This window comes from Osmia lignaria, chromosome 12 (genome assembly GCF_051020975.1).
Source record: "Osmia lignaria lignaria isolate PbOS001 chromosome 12, iyOsmLign1, whole genome shotgun sequence".
In the NCBI taxonomy this organism is placed as follows: domain Eukaryota; kingdom Metazoa; phylum Arthropoda; class Insecta; order Hymenoptera; family Megachilidae; genus Osmia; species Osmia lignaria.
In genome coordinates this window covers 3,153,960-3,174,928 of record NC_135043.1, presented here as the reverse complement: position 1 = coordinate 3,174,928, position 20,969 = coordinate 3,153,960, and the positions used below count along the sequence as shown (strand labels likewise).

Below are 20,969 nucleotides of genomic sequence, written 5' to 3'. Positions count from 1 at the left end.
TGACTGTGTGTGTAGTGCGAAGTGTTTCACATTTTTATATTAGGATAGAGCAGGTGGCGCTCGTTTTTGAGCAACAAATTCACGACCCTTTGAGAACAAATGATGTTCAGTCCATGCCAGTCCTTGTTTGTATGTACATATATGTCTGTAAATAGTTACTGGCAAAAACACGTGTAGTATTTTGCGACATGTATCAAGAAATAATTGTTTACAAAGTATAATATTTTTATTATTTTAAAAAGGAGTAGTTTCTAAAATACACATCACAATGCCTGTAATAAACAGAATAGTGTGAGTATTGTCAGCCTGTACCTAAGTGGCATACATTGGTTATGTTAAAAGATTAGATTTTTATAAAATTTAAAATATTATTGATATATTGCAGAAAACCAACTACCCATAGAGGTAAAAGAGCTATTTTAAAGAAAGAACCGAAATTGATAGAAGGTGCTAAACAAACTCTGTGTTACAAAGGTAAAAACAGTTCTGCGATAGTACTGGATTTTATGAAAGATCTGGTAAGTTAAATTAAAAGAAATTAGTAATAAAATGTGTTTTAAATTAATGTCTGACAAAATAAATATTTTGGTTTAGTATACTCTGAAGAAACCAGATGCATCATTATTGCAAAAGAAGAATGATGTACTACCATTTGAAGATGTAACACTACTTGAAAAATTTGCTATGAAGTATAACGCTCCTCTCTTCATGTTTGCTTTACATAATAAAAAACGTCCTCACAATCTTGTATTGGGAAGAATGTATGAGCATACATTATTAGACATGGCAGAATTTGGTGTAGAAAATTATAAAGGTTTAAAAGACTTTAAAATTCCAAAAGTTTCAGAGGGAATTAAACCTTTGTTAGTTTTTAATGGAGAACTTTTTGAAAATAATCATGAACTTAATAGAATTAAAAACCTCCTTGTGGATATGTTTCAAAGAGAGCCAGTTGAAAAGATTAGATTACAAGGTCTTGAGCATGTTCTCAGTTTCACAGCTGTTGAGAATAAAATAATGTTAAGAAGTTATAGGATACTTTTGAAAAAGTCTGACTGTAGAACACCAAGGATCGAATTGGAAGAAATAGGACCAAGGGCAGATTTAGTATGTAGGCGTACTAAACTTGCTTCTGAAGATCTCTTTAAACAAGCATGCAAGAAGCCAAAAGAATTGAAGGTAAAATTATTATTCCATAAAATAATTTATTTTATTAACTATTTATTTTCATTTGTGTTTTCCTTTAATCATAGGTTAAAAAGAAGAAGAATGTCTCTACAGATAATCTTGGCACAACCTTCGGTCGTATACATGTCGGGGCACAGAATCTTAATAGCATTCAAACAAGAAAGATGAAAGGACTTAAGAAAACCATGGCAGAAAAGAAAGCTGAAATGAAACGAAAAAGTACAGAAATTCAAGTCAGTGATGACAGTTCAAAAAGGTCTAAGAATACTACTGATTCAGCCGATTAATAATATTAACGCAAAGACGTCCTTTAGAATCAGCGTAAAAAAAGTGTAAATATAATTTTTTATTAAAACTATTAATTTACAATACAAACTTTTGGTTAAAACCGAGTTCAGTATTTTTTAATACTCCAAATAGTTTCACTTTTCTGGTCCTAGAAGTAGAATAAAATTACATTGCATATGAAATGCATTTACGAAGCAAATTATTCAAATAATTTACCTTTATTGTTACTCCACAAGAGGAAAGATTTAATCGTGCTTCGTCGCATGCCGTTAGTATGATTTTGTCTTTTACATCTTGTTCTAAAGCCCTATTTCGAACAGCGCTTCTGAATTTTACAAAGTGCTCTACGATATTGTTCATTCTATCATCATCTTCTGCTGTCAAGGAATTTAAAATACCAAATCTTGAAAACATTGTTGATATATAATTTGACACTGCAGCTATTGCTGGTATACTTCTCTTATTAAAGTCCTATGTTCAATGAAACAATATTATCTCTAATACTGTTATTATTATAAACTAACAGTCAAATTTTAATTCAAAATTACAAAGATTCTACTTACATTAGGTTTATGTAACATTTTATTCGCTACATCAATTAAGTTTAGAAGTAACTTCATGGTTTTTGCAGTGTTAAAATCGTCTGCTAATGCAATATCAATGCTACTTTTTGTTTCGTCCAAACACTGTAATCAATTTTAATATTATACATTCCACATTTAGATGCATTTACATAAAAATGATAGAATATAAAAAACTAACATGTAACAATGCAACTTCATCAACATTGCCCACATTCCATCTTCCTGCAATGTAATTCTCACAATCGGTAATAAAATGTTCGATTTTATGTAATGTAGTTACTGCATTCGTCAGTATAACATCAGAATATTTAACTTCTAAAAAACATAATGAATATTTAATTAAAAAATATTCGATGTTTATAAATCAGTCAATAAAAATTGATAGCATACCATTTCTATAATTAGTAAGTAAACAAAGCATTCTCAAATGATTCGCTGTGTATTTTGCAAGAAATTCTCTTATATTAATTGTATTATTCAGGCTCTTTGACATTTTTGTATCATCTAAAAATAAGTGACCACAATGTAACCAATAGTTCACCCATTGCTGTACTTCATGGTAACAGCATGATTGGGCTTCTTCATTTTCATGATGTGGAAATGCAAGATCTATTCCGCCACTATGGAGATCCACACAATTTCCAAAAACTGTGCTAATTTAAATACAAGCTTTTATGTAGGTATATTACGTAAAGAAAAATAACTTCCTAATTCATCTTCGTAAAGCAATATTTTTTTCCTTTTTTTCTTTTACAGGAAGATATTACCTTGCAATTGTACTACATTCTATGTGCCATCCTGGTCTTCCCTTACCCCATGGTGATTTCCAAAATGGTTCACCTTGTTTAGCTGCTTTCCATAAACAAAAGTCTGTTGCTGATTTCTTTTCAGGATGATTACTCTCTGGGTATGGGGTTCCTAATTTTCCATAAAGGTCATATTTAGTTGTATCAAAATACCCAGAACCTGTAGAAACAAAAATGATTTGTTAATAAACGTAACATAATAATTCAATAATCATATTAATTAGTTTTACCATCTTTTGTAACATAACCATAGCCTTTATTTATGATACCATTAACAAATTCAATAATTTCAGGTATATAATCAGTGACTCTACAATACAAGTGAGGCTTGATAACATTTAACATTTTCATATCTTCTATAAATTCATTTTCATAATGTTTAGCAAGCGTCTGATAATTTTGTTGCTTCTTCTTTGAACTTGCTATTATTTTATCATCTATATCAGTTATACACATGACCATTATAGTATTTATGTTGAAATGGTCTGATAATATTCTTCTAATAATATCCAAATTCATGTAAGTCCTACAAAATAAATTTCTTTGTTATTCAACAGCTTTCCATTGTATAAAGTATTTTAAATGATTTTAAGCCTTACATTGCATGCCCAATATGTGCAGAATCATACACAGTTGGACCACAGACATACCAATTAAGAACATTTTTATTCTTCAAAATTAATGGTACTTTACATTTTGTCAGGGTATTATATATTGTAATATTTGTTTCGTATCCAATGGGTTTTAACCACTGCGGTGGTTTCTTCTGTTTTGTTTCAGCATGTACGAAACGATAACATAATTCCCGTAACTTGTAGTTAAAGAGATTTTTCATAGACATATTCATTTGAATGCTTTTGATTATTTGAATGTAAAATTAAAAAAATAACTTCTACTTTTATTACATGCAAGTACATATATAAATACTGTTTACTTCGATAGTTAACCTAACCCGACGTAACCTTCTTTACCTTGAATTTTATAACCTATATGACTTGCGCATAGAAAGTAATGATTGCCGCCATCTAGTTTAAAAAATTTAAATAAATACATACATGATAGTATATTAATCACAGTTATCATGAATTGATATAACAGATTAAGAGCGGCATCTTTAAAAAAAATTCAGTTTCAATGTTCCGAAAGCAACAGTGATTATTCGTCAAAATTAATTATGAGAAAATTGTAACGTTGGTACAATAATGATAAGATGAATCGGTGAAATGCGATTAAATGCGTGGGTTTGTTTCCACGTGGGCTAGAAAATAAAGTGGGAGGGAAACATAAATTAAGTGTGCAATGATGATGTCATTGCCCCGACAGGTTATGAGCAGTACGCGCCGAGGATGTCAAGATGGCTGCCACGTACATACATCTGATCGGAGGTGTGTGCGCTCGCGAAATTTGACGCCGAACTGTGATAAAAGGGGCTGTCTTTTTCGACTCCCTGACATGGTGACAGTGCAGAGTTAGTCGGCCTGTATCCATGAGCACCACTTTATACACCATCGATGATAGTTCTTGTCGTCGCGGCCGCCGGCGGCTCGCATTGAATCATGTTCAGTAAAAAACTTCATGTAGACGTCAAAAAGTCAACACTGAAGATTCAGGATGTTAAAAAGGATAGCGCAACTCGATTTAAGCATCTTAAGATCGTACTAGGTGAGCCAGTGTTCCTCTGTCTCGTATATTCCTGCCGTTCCATGATATAAGCTAATGTTAATCCGTGGCGAAAATTAACAAGCAGTTGTACGGTACTAGTTAATGAATACGAAGGTAGTTAAAGGAGAGGGGCGCCAATTTTGTTAGCATTTGCCGCCTACACATAAGCAGCGAGACAGTTTTAATGCTGTCGTAGAAGTTCTGGAATTTTTCGTCAAAAATACGACTAGATTATTTTTCACTTTTCCTAGAATCTGTTCTACTTCTGCTACCAACAGCTGTAGTATTTCAGTATCTTCCAATATAAACACACATGTTTCTTTTAATTTAATATACTATTAAAATAATAAATTGGTATCAATACTAACAATATTTGATTTGTAACACCAAATTCAAGATATACAGTTACTCTGCTTTAACAGAAGTTTAATCAGTAAAACAGAGTTTCCTGTTTGAAAAACAGAATCATTTATTTACATACATTTATATATTGTAATTGTGTAGTATTGAGTGATAGTATCTAATCACCAAACCACATGACCACATTAACCAGTCTACCATTGCCTCCAAATCCATCTAATGTTACATTATTATTACGCACATGTAATATTGTGCATTTGCATGTACAAGTCTTGTCAGTCAATGAAAGCATTTACAGCTTACTTGTTAATTGACTCGTTTACAAAAAAAAAGATATGATTCAGTGGCAAATATTTCTCTGTAGTTGCTTATAATAACATACTTTTATACGTATACATTACATAACTTTAAAAAATAATAAAAATTTCTCTTTATCCCTTCAGTATTTCTTATTTTTCATATGAAATTATAGAGGTATATCTGTATAAACTTATTTTTATGATTACCTATTTATATGTGAGAGTAATACTTACAGTTGTATGAACATACATAATAATATTAATAAAATTTTATCACATAAGTACAGATACTCAAAACCAATGATGATGTAATAGAGGTTCTATGATCTATCTTATAAAATGAACATGTAGATTATTTACAGTACATAACAGTTTTTGTACTTATGTTTTATAGAAAATGTGGATACTGATGAAGCAAAGGGGTTTTTTGAAGGCAACTTCAGCCATGTGTATTTTATTCTATATGATTGTTTTGTGTCGGCTGAAGCAAACTTAAGACAAAGAGGTAAAGTTCTTAATACAGATACTTTATATTCTAATAATGTAAATTACACTTGCCTTGCATACAAGTATGAATATGACTGCAATTTCTGTCAGTGTAACTGCAGTTTTATTTATAACAATATATGTATTTCTGATTATATTAAAATTAAAATTAAAATTACATATAGTTTGCTTGTTTTCTTTCTATTTTGCTGCCAGAACTTTCCTTCCACATTGGTGAGTAATAGACAGGTGATAAAATACATATCCCATGCATGTTCAAGTTTGAGTTCATCTGATTGCTCAAGTATAATGGCTTTATGATTAATCTATACATAGAAGTTCCATAGACTTATGCTTTTTTTATTTTTATTTTGTTATTAGTGATAAAGTAATATATACATATAGCTTATATGACTAAATGTTATATACTAAGAAAATATTTTTTTATAGTGCATAAAGCACACAGGGAGGAATTGGAACAGGTATTGCAGCTCTTGGAAAAAGTTTTAACTCTTCTCCCTGAGCTTCTTAACAGAAGATGGCAATGTCATAGTCTGGCAAGGATTTTGCAGAAACTTTTACATCCTGGTAATAGTTGGAAACTTAGAAGAGAAGCTATAAGGTATATTAGGTTTAATGTAGTGCATATATGTATATTTTGATTACAGTACATTGTATACATGTATAATTTCAGGTATTTTATTTTGTGGTATCAAGCACTTGGTGAAAATGCACCTGAACACATTCATCAGATGTTTGCAAGCTTGGTACCAGGCTTTCCACCTCAGCAACCATCTCCTTACAAGTCTGAACGTAAGATAGATGGGAAGAAGGATAAATTTGCTAAAGTAATTGGTTGTGATGATAAAGATAAGAGAGAATTTTATGATACACAATTGTCACAAAGTACTTTTCACGATAATGGGTCCAGTCAGTGTCCTGTCACTCCTGTGGACAATGGGCCCATTTTACCTCCGCAAAGTGGGGAAAAGCCTCTTGACAATGAAACTGTTCGATTTTTAGAAGCACTACTTGAATTTATGGTTACTCAGGTTGTAAAAATAGAATGGCGAGATAAATCTTCGCGACAGCACAAGACTTTTCAGTTTTTATTAGAACGTTTTAAAGCTACGTATCTTCGTTATATTTGCCCTGAGTTCGATGATAATTTCTCATTGTACAAACCGAATTTAGAATTGCCTACGATGCGTAAACCAACGAATCAGAGTCAAGATAATTATGTATTATGTAAAGTTGCTTTAATTAAATGGATCGCTAGCTTCACCCATGTCGCTAGAAAGGATGCTCGTGTCGCACATCTTTCACATAGGTATTATAATAAAGCTAGAACTTCAATTCGTTAATATAAAATAATGTTTAATATAAAAATTTTCTGTTTTAGCACAACTCCGAACGAAGAGAATACAGAATCAGAACTTCGTCGTGTTTCGGTTACTCAAAATGCAGTTGATTCTACTTCGCTGTCTCCTGAATCAACTGTATCTCAACAAGAGAATCAAAATCAGGAAGATAGTACTGTTTCAGCAGTTACTCTTGTTAGAGAAGTTTTATACGGTAACAGAGATAATGTAAATTTTGTCCACGAATTGTATAGACAATCGTTTTTGCTGGACTTTAATCATGCTGGTGCTATAAGAAAGGCTATAGCCGTTTATAAGGATTGGATCCAAATGAATGTAAGTCATCTCATAAAACTATTATTTTAATGACCCTATAATTGTCATTTACTATTACAGGAACTCCCACCATTCATGTTAGAACCATTGGAGAGTCACAAAGAAAGAGATTTAGAAGATAATACCAAAAAAGATGCAAACGATATCGATAAAAGTCCGTCTGAAAGTTATCGGCAGACGAGATTAAGGAACGACTCTTATCTTGGTGCTATACACAGAGAAAATTTATTTATAAGAGCAGGATTACAGAATGTTTTACAAGTATTCATCACCCAGGCTTCTAATGTATTTTTCTTAGAAAATTCCGGACCCAACGCGTCCTTAACATTACTCGAAGAACAGACGGATAGTTGCAAAAGAGTTTTGAATGTTTACCGATACGTCGTAATGAATTCTAGATTAGAACCTGCTACTTGGGAACAGTTGCTTAGGTATATCTTCTTTAAAATAACAAAATAATTCAATAGATTAATACTTTTATTTATTCATTAGGGTATTGTTGCAAATAACATCGCTTGTTTTAAACGAGAAATCTTCTCGACGCAAAGTTCAAGAGAGCATCGGTGGCAAACTTGCACCTGCTATATTTCAGACCTTAATCGTTACGTGGATTAAAGCGAATTTAAACGTTGTTATTTCTACTCAGTTATGGGATCAGTTTCTGGAAGTTTTGACGTCGTTAACACAATGGGAGGAATTAATTCGAGAATGGGCGGTATGTTGAATTAAATTTCCCGCTGAGGATGGAAACAGTGAAATTGTATTTTACGTTTGCATTACAGAAAACATTGGATACTTTAACAAGGGTACTTGCCAGACACGTGTACAATTTAGATCTAAACGATCTGCCATTAGATAGATTGAGCGAACAAAAAACTAAAAAGCGTCGAGGTGTTGGAAGCCGCGCTGCATCCACAGGAAGCGTTCAACCCCCACGCAAAGGAAGCGTTGACCAAGATAACAATGCTGTTTCTAAAGAAAATGTTACCGGTAAAAAAGACGGAATAACATGTTTTTGTGATCTTCAACTGTTTTAAAATATTATTACACGTAAAATACTTATTTTCAATAGACCACCCTATGCGAGATTTAAGGAAAGTACGACCTCTTCCACGCAGTGCAAGTGATAATAATATATACAATGGAAAAGCACGCGTAAAGGTTCATAGACATCGTACACATACAGTGCATAGCGGTATCCCTGGTAAGCAATTCGCTGATCATCGAATTCCACTTATTTTCCATTATAATATATATTAATTCTATTAATTCTATTATTTGGTAGTGCCATCTATGTTGCTGATAGTGCGTGCAGTTTATTTATAACTTTGTCTCTTATTTTTTTGCTTTGACGCTGAGTCTGGTTTAAAAATAACTTAGTTTGGCAGCGGTCAGACACTTGTTTCGTCTCATTCTTTTCTTTTTATCCTCTTATCCGCATCATTCTTCTTACCCGTGCTTTCTCCTAATTTTACACGACGAATTATCCGTTAAATCGTTTTTTATACAAACATTACACCCCGTGATTGCGGCTTATTTGTGTACTAAGTGTAAACAATTTCCACGCGAGCAGTACTCCCCCTATCAATAGAGCAAGATATGGCGCGACTACTATCAAGTGGTTCAACATCATCGTCAGGAGTTGGTCGGAAAATGTTACCCAACAGACGCGCTAAATCTTTGGACAGCGTTGTTATAGTCGATAGCGAACCACCATCGCCACGTTGCCCTTCTCCGACGCCTAGCAGCGGCGTTGACAGCAACAAAGACAGTCCCATACAGATAGAAAACATTGATGGCAGTAGTATTGGTAAGTATACCATTTGCCATTGTTTCATATCAAAGCATCATTTTTAATTGCATAACAACGTATACATATACATCTTTAAAATGTCAGAGTACTTTCATGTGTTTTTTATTTGCTGCACAAAATTCATAATGTAAAACTAACAATGAAATAGATTATTACCTGAATAATAATTTATTGTTTTGCTCAATACGCTTGGCTTACGTTTTTTGTATATTAACGATTCTATTTATATGAAAATTGTTTTCCACTTATATCATACAGTCTGGTATACTTGCATAGTAAAAATATACGCAGTTGTTTGTAATACACTTACTAATAAATTTTTGAATTCAAGCGACGAGAAACATTTTATTTGGAGCGCACCTTGATTTCTTTATTCATTTTTAATTTTTGGTATAGTCTGAATAGTTTGATAGGTTTGATTATAAATTATTTTGCAGACACTAATGATGCATCAGAAAGAAGATCTGTTATGGCAGGTGGGGGTGTCCGAGGATGGTTACCTGATGTAGCGGTTGTATTGTGGAGACGTATGTTATCGGCATTAGGAGACGTAAATAATATTCAGGATCCGACTCTTCATGGTCAAGTTATGGATTACCTTGTCCAATTGACACAAACCCTTATAAAAGTATAATGCTCGTTTAATTTTCCATATTTTAATTAAAACATGTTCATCCTATTCTTTATATTATCTTCTTGGTTATATAGATTCGTTTAAATCAAGGTGTATCTGGGGACAATCAAGTAACCCCGCCAGCTCCAGAACTTATACCGCCGTTAACAGTAATTGCTCCATGGTGTTTCAAGGTTTCTACTACATTATTTGTTGTACTAGAATTACTTGAATATTCTCAGATATTTAACGTTATCTGCCTATTTCTAGGCGATACAACTTCCTAGTCAGTACGAAGTTGGTAAATTGGCAGCATACCGTTTGATCTGCCTTTTAACAATACAGCCACAAGATATCAATTTACCAAAACAACACTTGACACTTTTTTATCGTGCGGTACATAACGGTATCGTTAGTAACGACAGTAAAGTATTACATGTACTGGTCAAGTATACCGGTCCTAGATTGTTCAGTTTAAATCTTCCTGGGTCTAGTCTTTTAATCTTGGATTATATTCACGCTGCTAATGTAATATTGAGCAGTCAGGATATCGGGGTATAATAAATATTTCATACTAATTTAATGGTACAATATTGTAAGAATATAAAAATGATATAAATATCATTACAGGCACCACGGACGGAGGCTGTTTCAATAATTGGATCATTACTGTCATTACCTGCCACAACAATTAAATTACCTGTGTTGCAACCTACTTCAACAGATATTGTAACCATGACATGCCCAGATGCAAAGGTAATAAAATGTAGCATTTATTTATATCAGTAGTCCACTTAAATTTTTTAATACAAATTACTTCGTTTTTAGGAACATATAATCACGATTCTTTTAAGAAGTTGTAGGCGAGAACCAACCGGTATTGCAAGATGCGTGGCACTTTCAAGTATTGCTATGTTTGTGTACAGAGAACTGTGCTACAAAAATCAACACCCGCGGATACCAGAATCTGTCACGGTTCTTCTTTTAGCGCTTAAAGTAAGTTTTAGGTAGATAGTTACAGAGAAAATTTCTTTGGCTTAAAAGGTATTTTTGCATGTTATGAAAAGTAGATCTGAATTATATTTATTTAATACTTTGTACATGGAATATAGTTAAATAGCGAATATTCTTCAAATTTATCTATAATAACATTGTTTGAGTTAAAAGTAGTAGTAGATTCCATTGAGTTTGATTGACAGCGGATGCAAAGGGCAGAGCGTCGGAGAGCTGGTTTCTGTTATCCACTAATGGATCAGGTAGTTTTTCTTGGGTTAATTAACCAATGTGTCGACCGTTTATTATGTGTTGTTACAGTATATACCTGTCGACTGATGTCTACGTGTCTTCCTAAGGATATCAACATAGCATGATTTATATTGCACGGCTGTGTGTGTAAAATGTTGGATATTTTCATATCCTTGATCCAATTATATCTTGCATTTGTTAGTGATTAACAGCTTGCTACGTAATACTAGTTGATGCAAATAAAAGGATAACGTTATGCGAATATAATAATTCAATTAAAATTGTTCTCTATTCAATAGGCCAATCATGCCATTGTCGCTCAAGTGGCATGTGATTCCCTGTTGTTGTTATGTGATAAAGCAGATACTCTCTTAGAATTGTACCCAAATGTGCCATGTAAAATAATTCAAGTAAGTTATTTACAAAGTTATTATTTTAAAATTCAATTCATCTATATAAAATTGTATGTTTACATATTTCAGATTTTGTCAGAAACACTTGGATATATGAATACACGAGAAAAACGTGGTCCTTTGATAATATCAATGTTGTTTTGTTTGGGAGAGTGGGCTATGCACCTTGGCCCATATGTTTTGTTACGAGTATTTCAAGGGAAACCATTATTAATGAGTTTATTCTCGGTTAGTAGCACACGATAAAATATATTTTATCGGCTAAACTCAACACGATAAATTTATAATTTGAATACGCGCAGGTGTTGGATAATATAGTGAAAGATAAAATCAATAATGATGCATCACAATCGAACAAAAGTCACGAAGATGAAGATGATGATTTCGATCCTGATATAACTTTGGATAACTTGGCTGATGAAACTTCCATGAAATCGCCTCGACGCGGAAATATTCAGTCTGTTCAATTAGCAGCAAAAATGGTAAGTACATAAGTCGTAGGTCTGGTTTTTCTTTCGTTAAGAATATACATTAACATTTGAGTTTCATAGGTAATGATGCATTTGATCAATCATTTGGGACACTTTCCAATGGGTATCGGAGCTGCACGCTTATCTTCGCTAGTCGTCGAATTAGATGATGTACCCGGCATCGACGGGGACGAACTTTCCTCTGCCATTTTTCATGCACCAAATATACAATTACTAATGTTATCGAATTCCGTAATAATGTCACTCGTTGAACTGGCGGCATTAGATGCACCTGGAGGAGGTGTTACTGCTGGATTAACAACAGCTCCATCGTTGGTTAGGGTTTTGTTGAGGGATTTAGCAGGGAAAGCATCTTGGGATAGTTCTATTTTATACAGTCAACCGTTTGTCGAAGACGATATTCCAATAGCATTTACAAAACACGGTAATTAATAGAGATTTATTAAACTTCAAACTTTTGTCTTTCAATGAAACTTATTTTAAATCGATTGATTATTTCTAGTCGAGTGGAAATCAAAAGTACAAATAGAAGATCTGAACAGTGTCACAACATCTCAGACTTGTACACCTCGGCATACAATAAGACACCGCGAACCTCATATACTACCTACGTTTGCAAATGCTGCAAGTGATATGGATAATTTGGATGATGTATGTTTCACTATTTAAAAAAGATTATTGCATAAAGAATATCGTATTAATATTATACCTATACCTTCAGCTTTTACAATATATAGGACACACAAGTCCAGAAGTACTAACTAATCCAGAAGTAGCCCTTAATGCGCCTGCTAATCCGCCACAGGGTCATTATCTTGAAAGTGAAACCATCGCAACTATTCTGAATCAGAGAAATGCGGAACAAGAGCATATCAATAATTGGAATCAACATATTAGGTACATTATCGGTATTTGAAGATGTAATTGTGACCTTATCGATAATTTATGAATGAATGTTATTTCAGCATGTGCGCGTCGCCGATAAGTCCGCCATCGTGTCGACCACCTCCAGCGCCCTTTCATCACTGCCGTCTTTTATTTTCGCACTTAGGTTTGTCGGGTTGGGAACAACGTACAAAATTGCATTTGTTGTCAAAGAATGAAAAGCTTCTACGAGAACTAAGGAATCTCGACAGTCAACGATCCAGAGAAACGCATAAAATAGCGGTGATTTACGTTAGCCAGGGTCAAGAGGATAAGAATTCTATATTAAGTAATGTCACTGCTAGTAAAGAATACGAAAGCTTTGTCGCGAGATTGGCGTGGGAAGTGGAACTCGAATCGCATACAGGTTTTCTTGGAGGTCTTATACCTGGTAAAGCATCCGGAGTAACAGCACCCTATTTCGCTACATCCTTCACGGAGATACTTTTTCATGTAGCGACGAGAATGCCTTCCGATAGTCCTGAAAGTTTGTTACAGAAAGTAAGCTTTATTTATGTGGATTCATAGGAAAGATACGTTAGAATCCATTACTTTATGATCAAATACTTTACTTTATTATGGTATTTACAATACCCAATACTTAATGATTTCAGACACGGCACTTAGGTAACGATGAAATTCACATAGTTTGGTCCGAGCATTGGAGAGACTATCGTCGAGACATTATACCAACTGAATTTTGCGATGTTTTAATAGTAATTTATCCGTTGCATAATAAATTGTACAGAATTCAAATTTCTCGAAAGCCAGAGATTCCATTCTTTGGACCCTTATTCGATGAGTGCATCGTGGAAGATAAAGTTTTGCCCGGGTTAGTCAGAACAACAGCATTGGCAGCAAGTAGAGCAAAACGATCTACCCTTATGTTGTACCAGCATTAGTAAGCGTGCTACTTTTTCTCTTACTAATTTTATTTAATGTGGATTAAATATAAATATTTTTATGAAATATTTTAGTTATGAGGAGAGAGCAAGATCTATCGATACTGTCATGAGAAATCATAAAGAAGCTACTACATTTGAAGAGTTTACAGCTAATGTATATTCCCCGGTACAACCACCAAGCCCATTCAGTGGTACTTCTTCTGTATCTGGTTAGTTTGCATACGTTAGTAAGGAGGACAAACTGTAAATTTGATTGTTTATTTATAGAAACACTTTAACTTAAAATAGTTTTATAGTTAAGTGCAAACCACGTTTATTTGTAATTTATCTCAATGCACACATTTTTTATCTTCATAGCAATGAAAAAAAAAAAAAAAAAAATAGTCTTTCTTTTCACATAGAAACTGTGATCAGCTTATAGCTGAAAATTCAACCTTTTTCAATAGTTTATGCATGAATTTAGATGTCAGTCATTATTATTATCAATGTCACACTGTCAGGCTCTACAACAAGCGTGCAATCCACAGCATCGTCAAACCTCGCAGCAGCCCTTATAGATTCCCATCAAGGTCGATCGGGTCTGCGAAGTTCTTCAGCAGCGAGCAGTGATAATCGCGCGAATAGAGGTGACTAACTCAGTCCACTAACCCCCACCCACCTTGTAACACCACCCAACAAGGTAGTATTATAATTTATTTATTTTTTTCTTTGCTGTTTTTCAATATTTTTGGTCTATACAAAATATATAATATTCCTTTATTTTTACTTTTTTTAATTATTTTTTCCTAGATTACCTGCTAGTGGTTCTATATGTTATAATATTTTCGTAATTATGCGAATTTATACACTGGTTTTTAAGTTTTACCCAGTAAACTCCAACCTCTTTAATTACATATAAAAAATAAACATAATGTTCAATATACACGAATGATGATACTATAAAATATGCAAACTTGTATTGAGGTATTGTATATTGCGGAACAAGACTGAGGCTAAATATGTTCCAACTAGTCTTTATTTAATATCCATATTTCTTAATTATATTTTTGTTTAACAGTCTTACACAATCTATTCAGAGGTAAAACTTACTTTTACATCCATATTAGACATAGATGGATAATATCTTTTTAATATTTGTCATAATACATGTGCCATTTTAGTTAATATTGCTTACTAGAATGAGATAATGTACAGTACTCTACAAATATAGCGTAGCATCTTGAAACAGAGTAGATTAATTAGAAAACGAGAACATAACTTTAGGCTTTTAATACTATATTTGCATGGCACTGTACATTGTAACTAGCTTTCAGTTAAATACATAGTTGCAAATGAATGTGCCTATTTGTAAATACAGGCATTCATCTTCTCATCACAGTTCAAACATTCAGTGTATATATATATATATATATCTTACATCAGTTTTTTCATATAAAAAAATTATGCAAACAGTTTAACACTTCGATTTTTTTAGCTTAATCTATTTTATGAAATTAGCATTTTATAATTTTTTTTTATAAACACAAATGATAAAGACTGCATTTTATTTACATATTTTTTAAATCAGAGATTGCACGTTAATTTTTGCTATTATACATTTGCACATTATAATAAATCCATTGCATTTATTTTATATACTGTATGTAACTAATTCCTGTGTATAATTTCAAAACGTGCAATGTCAGTTAAAATATGTTCTGATTTGTTTTCAGTTTCTGATGGGAGTAGAGTGTGGTTTAGTAACGACACACCGGAGAGTACAGCACTCCATGGAATTTCTCCTAGACCTGTGAAAAAGATGTCATTTAAAACTGGACCGAAACAGCGGACGAGCACTCAATCCACACCACCTGACAGTCCAAGATATAAATAAGGAATTTTCTATGAGAGTACCATAAAGAAAATGAACACTTTTGCACAAGAGGTTGTTTGGTCATATCCTAAAAAGTTGTAATTTAAGAGAATTCTTTAAACAATGCATCGCAGTAGCAACATGGTTCACTGCTCTATGCGCCAACAGATAGTAGACACGTTAAGGATTAAAATGATAGGTTCAGAATACCTGCTACTTTTGCAGTGGGTATGAGATATCTGAAGTTAGTCTTAGCGTTTTCTGTTTTCCGTCCTTAGGTTTAATTTTTATATTAAATGTACAGATCGTTGTTTATTTGTTGCAACGTGAATATTAATTTATTGGAACGTAAATATACGAGAAGATTTAACTGATCATAGATTATACAATAGTACTAGATTTGTTATATACACTGATCAGCGTCACATGACAGCTATTTTGATTGTACAGTACTTTATTAAGATCAGTTTACCCTTGTACTTGAATAGGTAAGCTTAAACGATTGTATCAATTAAAGCTTCTATCTTAATTTATATTAAAAATAATGAGATCCTCGATGTTACATGCCTTCGTAAGAAAAAGAAAGATAACTCAATTTCTTGTAATGTAGTTGGATGATAAGAAAATGAAACATGATTACCATATACGAGCGCTGAATGCGAGTCTATGAGAGTTGATAAGAATCAAATGTTATTTTTTAACGTCAAAGTTTTACGAATCAACATCGTGTCTCTTAATAATGTAATAACTTGTACTTTACCTCTCATATCGGTTTAATTTCGATGAAATATTTCTGGTAAATGTGGTACAATCACGGTCTTTTAAATATGTTTATACATTACATTCCATACAACAATCTTTTCTATATCTTATTCATTATCAATTATTTCAGTACTTTAGATATATTTTCAAAAAAAAGATGAAAGCATTCCACTTGTCTTTTGTATTTAAATTCGACAATCTCCTATCGAAATTTACAACTTAAGTGTATAAATGATTGTTTGGTTCCTGTACATTGTTGCAGAACAGGAAATCAATTAGGGAACACTTTTGTTATCATACCAAAATTATAAGCATTTGGTGCTTTACGATACGTAAAATAGAAATATTTTAAATACTGTGTCAAAAGTGAATAACACTGATGAGGATGAAAAAAGAGAGAGAAAAAAAGGAGAAAAGTTTTGAAAGTAAGAATAAAACTTTGGCTTCAAAAAAAAAAAAAAATTCATCTTGAGCACAGTGATAATAATCAAAGTATTAATATTATTCGTCGCTGTCGATATGAACAGAGTATAGAGAGAAATGATATATTATGATGAATATTGATAATGGTATTCAAGTTGAAATTGTAATAAATAAACATTACGAGTTTTTTGACCATTTTGAAGATTATCAGGAAAAAAGTCGCATTCGAATGTGTAGGTATCTAGCAACGAAGTTGTAGGTAAATATTACCGATACGCAGACCATGGCCAAAGCAGCATTATTTTTTCACTAATTTATAACGAAGTAGATTGAGAGTCGTGTATATGTATTGTACATAAATTGTTAAGCCCGTGAATGACGTTCAAGTCATTGATGGAAATTATTCTTTGCAAAATATTGTATCGCTATGTTATTGAACAAAAGTATTGGTCTATATACATATACATATACATATATATACATATATATATGCATATATACGTATAGAAATGGAAGATGAACTTCTTGATAAAGATGCTTTTATGAATCATATTTAAATATTGTACTTAATTAATTATCTTCATCAATATCATTATAACAATTGTTCGCTATTATTTATGTTATAAATATACAAGTTGCTGTTAATATTATTAGCATAATACTGAACTATTTTTCTTACTAAATATTTCTAACTGTTTGGAATGAAATTTAGCAAATGTAAGCTGTGAGAAAAATGTAAGAGTAGCATTACCACTAAAGAAAATAATGCGGTGCCTCTTCTGCTCATAACATTGCTTAAATTTACATTCTTCAATTCCTTTTTGTAAGTTTCTGTTTCCTTTTGTTTTTACATTTTCAAATGTCTGTGTGTAAAAGCTATCACCAATACGAATATTAACTGTTCATGCAAGATAATCTGTACTATATAATTTTTACCTATTTCTTTACTTGTATGAAGATGTTACTATGTATATTAAAACGGAGAAAGTCTACGAAGGATACAAGTCTGCGATTCTTGTCTATATCAACATAAAACAGAGTTAATATATATCTACATGTATGTATAATTATTTTATACAATTGAAAGGAAAGCTACATGCCATCTCGTTCCGATTTATTTGGCAAATAGAATCTAGCTAAGATCTATTTAATTTTTTAATTACACGAATTAATGGGAACATTTTTAGCGGCATCTGCGAATCGTAAAGTAACAATTAGATTACTTGAAATAAAATTTAATAAAATTTCTGCTGATAAACTGTATGTTATATGAAATTCAAACATTGCAGAGTCTATAGTTGATATAGAAAACGATAGCAATTGAATAGAAAACGTATAAATATACTTACAATTCGTAAAAAGAAGTTAAACGATTCGTTTGTAGAGGCGGTATTTGGAATTGACTTGATTCTTCTATAATGGAAATTCGTTATCCAAAAATTTCTCTGATATCGTGTTGATTGTATACATTTCTGCGATGGAATGTACATTTTATTGCACAATAAAATTATAATGAATCAATTTTAACTGAACATATGCTTACAGATTATTATGGAGGTTTGAATTTAAAATTGCGCTCTTCTTAAGTTTCCCATTTTCAACTATAGGGAACGAGAAAATGAATCACCTTGTAAAATGTGGTAAAATGGCTGCCATCAGGTGTACGGTTTATTTGTAACATTTATAAGCATTATCAAGTGGTCAAAGATTTTTAGTTCTCACTTTTCAATAGTAAATAGATTCTTAGAAACACTCCTGAACACATAGATATCGACTATATAGATATTTTTATAAGGTAGTTTATTAGATGTAATCGTGGAACATTGTGACGAAAGATTAAAGCGCGGAAGTACAAAAAGAAAAGGCGTATGAGGAGCTGTCAAAGGGTTCTTACGTCAATTTATTTACAAGCATAAGCTTTGATGAATGTCTGAGAGTGATATTTACGATTCGGCGGACGAATACACAAGCCTAATGGACGGTCACGTTGCGGAATCTCGCATGGACGACCTGGGCTTGGTCACTGGTCGAAAAAGGCGTTCAAGGATTAGTAACGAAGAGGTAATTCACTGCTATTAACCTTCATATATTTCATAAAATTTAAGACTACATTTTAGCTTAATAACGTTCGAATTGCAGGTTGAAAATGGTGTTCCCGAAGTACACATCCAAACACCAGGTATATCCACCAATGCCACTTCAGCTAGAAGGGGTACACCGAATAATAACGGACAAAGTAGAGCAAGGAATTACAGAGACGAAGAGGAAGAAGAGTTAAAATATGGAGCAGCACACGTTATCAAATTATTTGTGCCTGTATCTCTTTGTATGTTAGTCGTAGTTGCTACCATTAGTTCTATAAATTTCTATACAACCAAAGGAGTATACTTGTAAGTTATAGAAACTATATTTTGTGTATATCTATATCTTGCAACAAAAATGACCTGGTTCTGTATAATTAAATGTTTGTTTCAGAGTATATACTCCATTTCATGAAGACAGTAGTGACACAAGTACGAAAGCATGGCAAGCAGTTGCCAATGCTTTGATACTCATGTGTGTCATTGTGTGTATGACTGTGATACTTATTATCTTATATAAATACAAATTTTATAAAGCTATCCATGGGTGGTTGATAATAAGTTCCTTATTGTTATTATCTCTTTTTTCCATTCTCTTCATCGAGTAGGTATAATTATTTTATTAAATAAACATAATTTTTCATTATCTAACTATGATTTTCTTTGCAGGCAAGTATTAAAAGCATACAACATTCCAATGGATTTGATCACCTTAGGAATAGTTTCATGGAATTTTGGAGTAGTTGGAATGATATGTATACATTGGCAAGGTCCCTTGCAATTACAACAGGCATATCTTATTTTCATCTCAGCTCTAATGGCACTGGTTTTTATCAAACATTTGCCAGAATGGACAACATGGGTTGTGTTAGCTGTTATCAGCATTTGGGGTAATTTGCATTTATTAAAAAAAGAAAAAAAAAACACCATAAATGAAACGCAATCTTTCACGATATTTTGTATTTAGATTTAATTGCTGTGTTATCACCAAAGGGTCCTTTAAGGGTCCTCGTAGAAATCGCTCAGGAACGAAACGAATCTATTTTCCCTGCACTGATTTATTCGTCTACAGTTATGTACACAGCCACTATGACTTATGCTGGTTATGTGCAAGCAGCAACAATGACTAGCAGTGATTCTGCGGCTGATGAAAACGCGGGGTACTCTATACGGGGTCAAGCTGACAATCAAAATAATCCTGCATCTGGAGATGCAGAAGAAGGTGGATTTACTCGTGAATGGATAGAAACGCATGGTAATAAATAAATGTAGCCTAGTATATCTTTACTAAAGGTAACAATAAATTTCCTTCTAGGTGACCGGGGTGCGAGACGAGCGCAAGAAGTACGTGACAATTCTGCGTCATTGACTGAAAGCTCGAGACAGCAAGATAATCGCACTGTACGTGAAACACAAACGCAACAACAAGTTGCTGTAACCGAGGAGGAACGAGGAGTGAAATTAGGTCTGGGCGACTTCATATTCTACAGCGTTTTAGTCGGTAAAGCTTCCAGTTATGGTGACTGGAACACAACTTTGGCATGTTTCGTTGCCATTTTAATTGTAAGTATTCGTTGTTTCTATTCAAATGAAAAATTGCACAAGTTTCATTATTATCTGTTATTTTCAGGGACTTTGTTTGACTTTATTGCTGCTGGCTATATTCAAGAAAGCATTGCCAGCGTTACCGATATCCATCGCCTTTGGTTTAACATTTTATTTTGCTACCAGGGTAATCGTTGCACCGTTTGCGGATAAATTAGCAAGCGAACAAGTGTTCATTTAACTGTAGGTATAATCTACATTATCATTACTCATCATAATTTATTACAAAAGGATAGTGCCTATTTACTCTTACGATCGTCTAGCTTTCGTATTTCATTTAAATTTTATTGCTCGTATCCTGTATCTCGGATGTGTCGATCATCCTGTAACATGGTACAAATCAACATGAAATGTGCGTTATACGAACTGGATGAACCAGTATTTTTTAACGATAAGTATTCATTACTGAACAATTACATCGGTTAAGAGTCTAATGTCATGAAAATGCTCAAAAATACAAATTTACATTTGT

The 20,969-nt window shown here is 32.8% G+C and overlaps 4 protein-coding genes across 13 annotated transcripts; 3 read left to right on the top strand and 1 right to left on the bottom strand.

Annotated features, from left to right (window-relative positions):
* The first annotated feature begins 116 nt into the window (after positions 1-116).
* Positions 117-1,618, top strand: Non3 (Ribosome production factor 2-like protein Non3). Its single transcript, XM_034321300.2, has 4 exons — positions 117-291; positions 386-518; positions 595-1,179; positions 1,254-1,618. Exons 1-4 carry the CDS (start codon positions 269-271, stop codon positions 1,473-1,475), a joined length of 963 nt encoding a protein of 320 aa, XP_034177191.2. The 5' UTR covers positions 117-268; the 3' UTR covers positions 1,476-1,618.
* On the bottom strand, positions 638-3,832 carry CysRS-m (cysteine--tRNA ligase-like protein, mitochondrial). Of its 2 annotated transcripts, XM_034321297.2 has the most exons (8): positions 3,466-3,832; positions 3,097-3,392; positions 2,828-3,026; positions 2,451-2,713; positions 2,239-2,375; positions 2,040-2,162; positions 1,693-1,947; positions 638-1,624 (listed from the first exon to the last, which is right to left on the bottom strand). In XM_034321297.2, exons 1-8 carry the CDS (start codon positions 3,711-3,713, stop codon positions 1,583-1,585), a joined length of 1,563 nt encoding a protein of 520 aa, XP_034177188.2. In that variant the 5' UTR covers positions 3,714-3,832; the 3' UTR covers positions 638-1,582. The 2 variants fall into 2 exon arrangements, with proteins under 2 accessions (XP_034177188.2, XP_034177186.2); XM_034321295.2 differs by lacking the exon at positions 638-1,624 and having other exon boundaries at positions 1,631-1,947.
* Positions 3,833-4,190: 358 nt separating this feature from the next.
* On the top strand, positions 4,191-17,309 carry LOC117602804 (putative Rho GTPase-activating protein CG5521). 8 transcript variants are annotated; one of them, XR_013063154.1, is made up of 29 exons: positions 4,191-4,528; positions 5,582-5,692; positions 5,890-5,907; positions 6,124-6,295; positions 6,368-7,003; positions 7,076-7,370; positions 7,431-7,801; positions 7,863-8,085; positions 8,153-8,360; positions 8,443-8,574; positions 8,944-9,180; positions 9,621-9,811; positions 9,892-9,990; positions 10,067-10,351; positions 10,427-10,552; positions 10,625-10,792; positions 10,996-11,052; positions 11,341-11,451; positions 11,524-11,682; positions 11,757-11,936; positions 12,006-12,369; positions 12,448-12,596; positions 12,667-12,842; positions 12,911-13,370; positions 13,484-13,770; positions 13,847-13,983; positions 14,275-14,453; positions 14,564-14,852; positions 15,487-15,626. XR_013063154.1 is itself a non-coding variant. In XM_076691198.1 (28 exons), exons 1-28 carry the CDS (start codon positions 4,423-4,425, stop codon positions 15,645-15,647), a joined length of 5,718 nt encoding a protein of 1,905 aa, XP_076547313.1. In that variant the 5' UTR covers positions 4,191-4,422; the 3' UTR covers positions 15,648-17,309. The 8 variants fall into 8 exon arrangements, 7 of the variants coding, with proteins under 7 accessions (XP_076547313.1, XP_076547311.1, XP_076547316.1 ...); XM_076691198.1 differs by lacking the exon at positions 14,564-14,852 and having other exon boundaries at positions 14,302-14,400; positions 15,487-17,309; XM_076691196.1 differs by lacking the exon at positions 14,564-14,852 and having other exon boundaries at positions 14,275-14,400; positions 15,487-17,309.
* A 1,121-nt stretch (positions 17,310-18,430) lies between these two features.
* On the top strand, positions 18,431-20,754 carry Psn (presenilin). Of its 2 annotated transcripts, none has more exons than XM_034321299.2 (7): positions 18,431-18,872; positions 18,951-19,201; positions 19,287-19,496; positions 19,562-19,782; positions 19,860-20,114; positions 20,208-20,455; positions 20,523-20,754. In XM_034321299.2, exons 1-7 carry the CDS (start codon positions 18,738-18,740, stop codon positions 20,676-20,678), a joined length of 1,476 nt encoding a protein of 491 aa, XP_034177190.2. In that variant the 5' UTR covers positions 18,431-18,737; the 3' UTR covers positions 20,679-20,754. The 2 variants fall into 2 exon arrangements, with proteins under 2 accessions (XP_034177190.2, XP_034177189.2); XM_034321298.2 differs by having other exon boundaries at positions 18,432-18,872; positions 19,860-20,147.
* Positions 20,755-20,969: the final 215 nt, after the last annotated feature.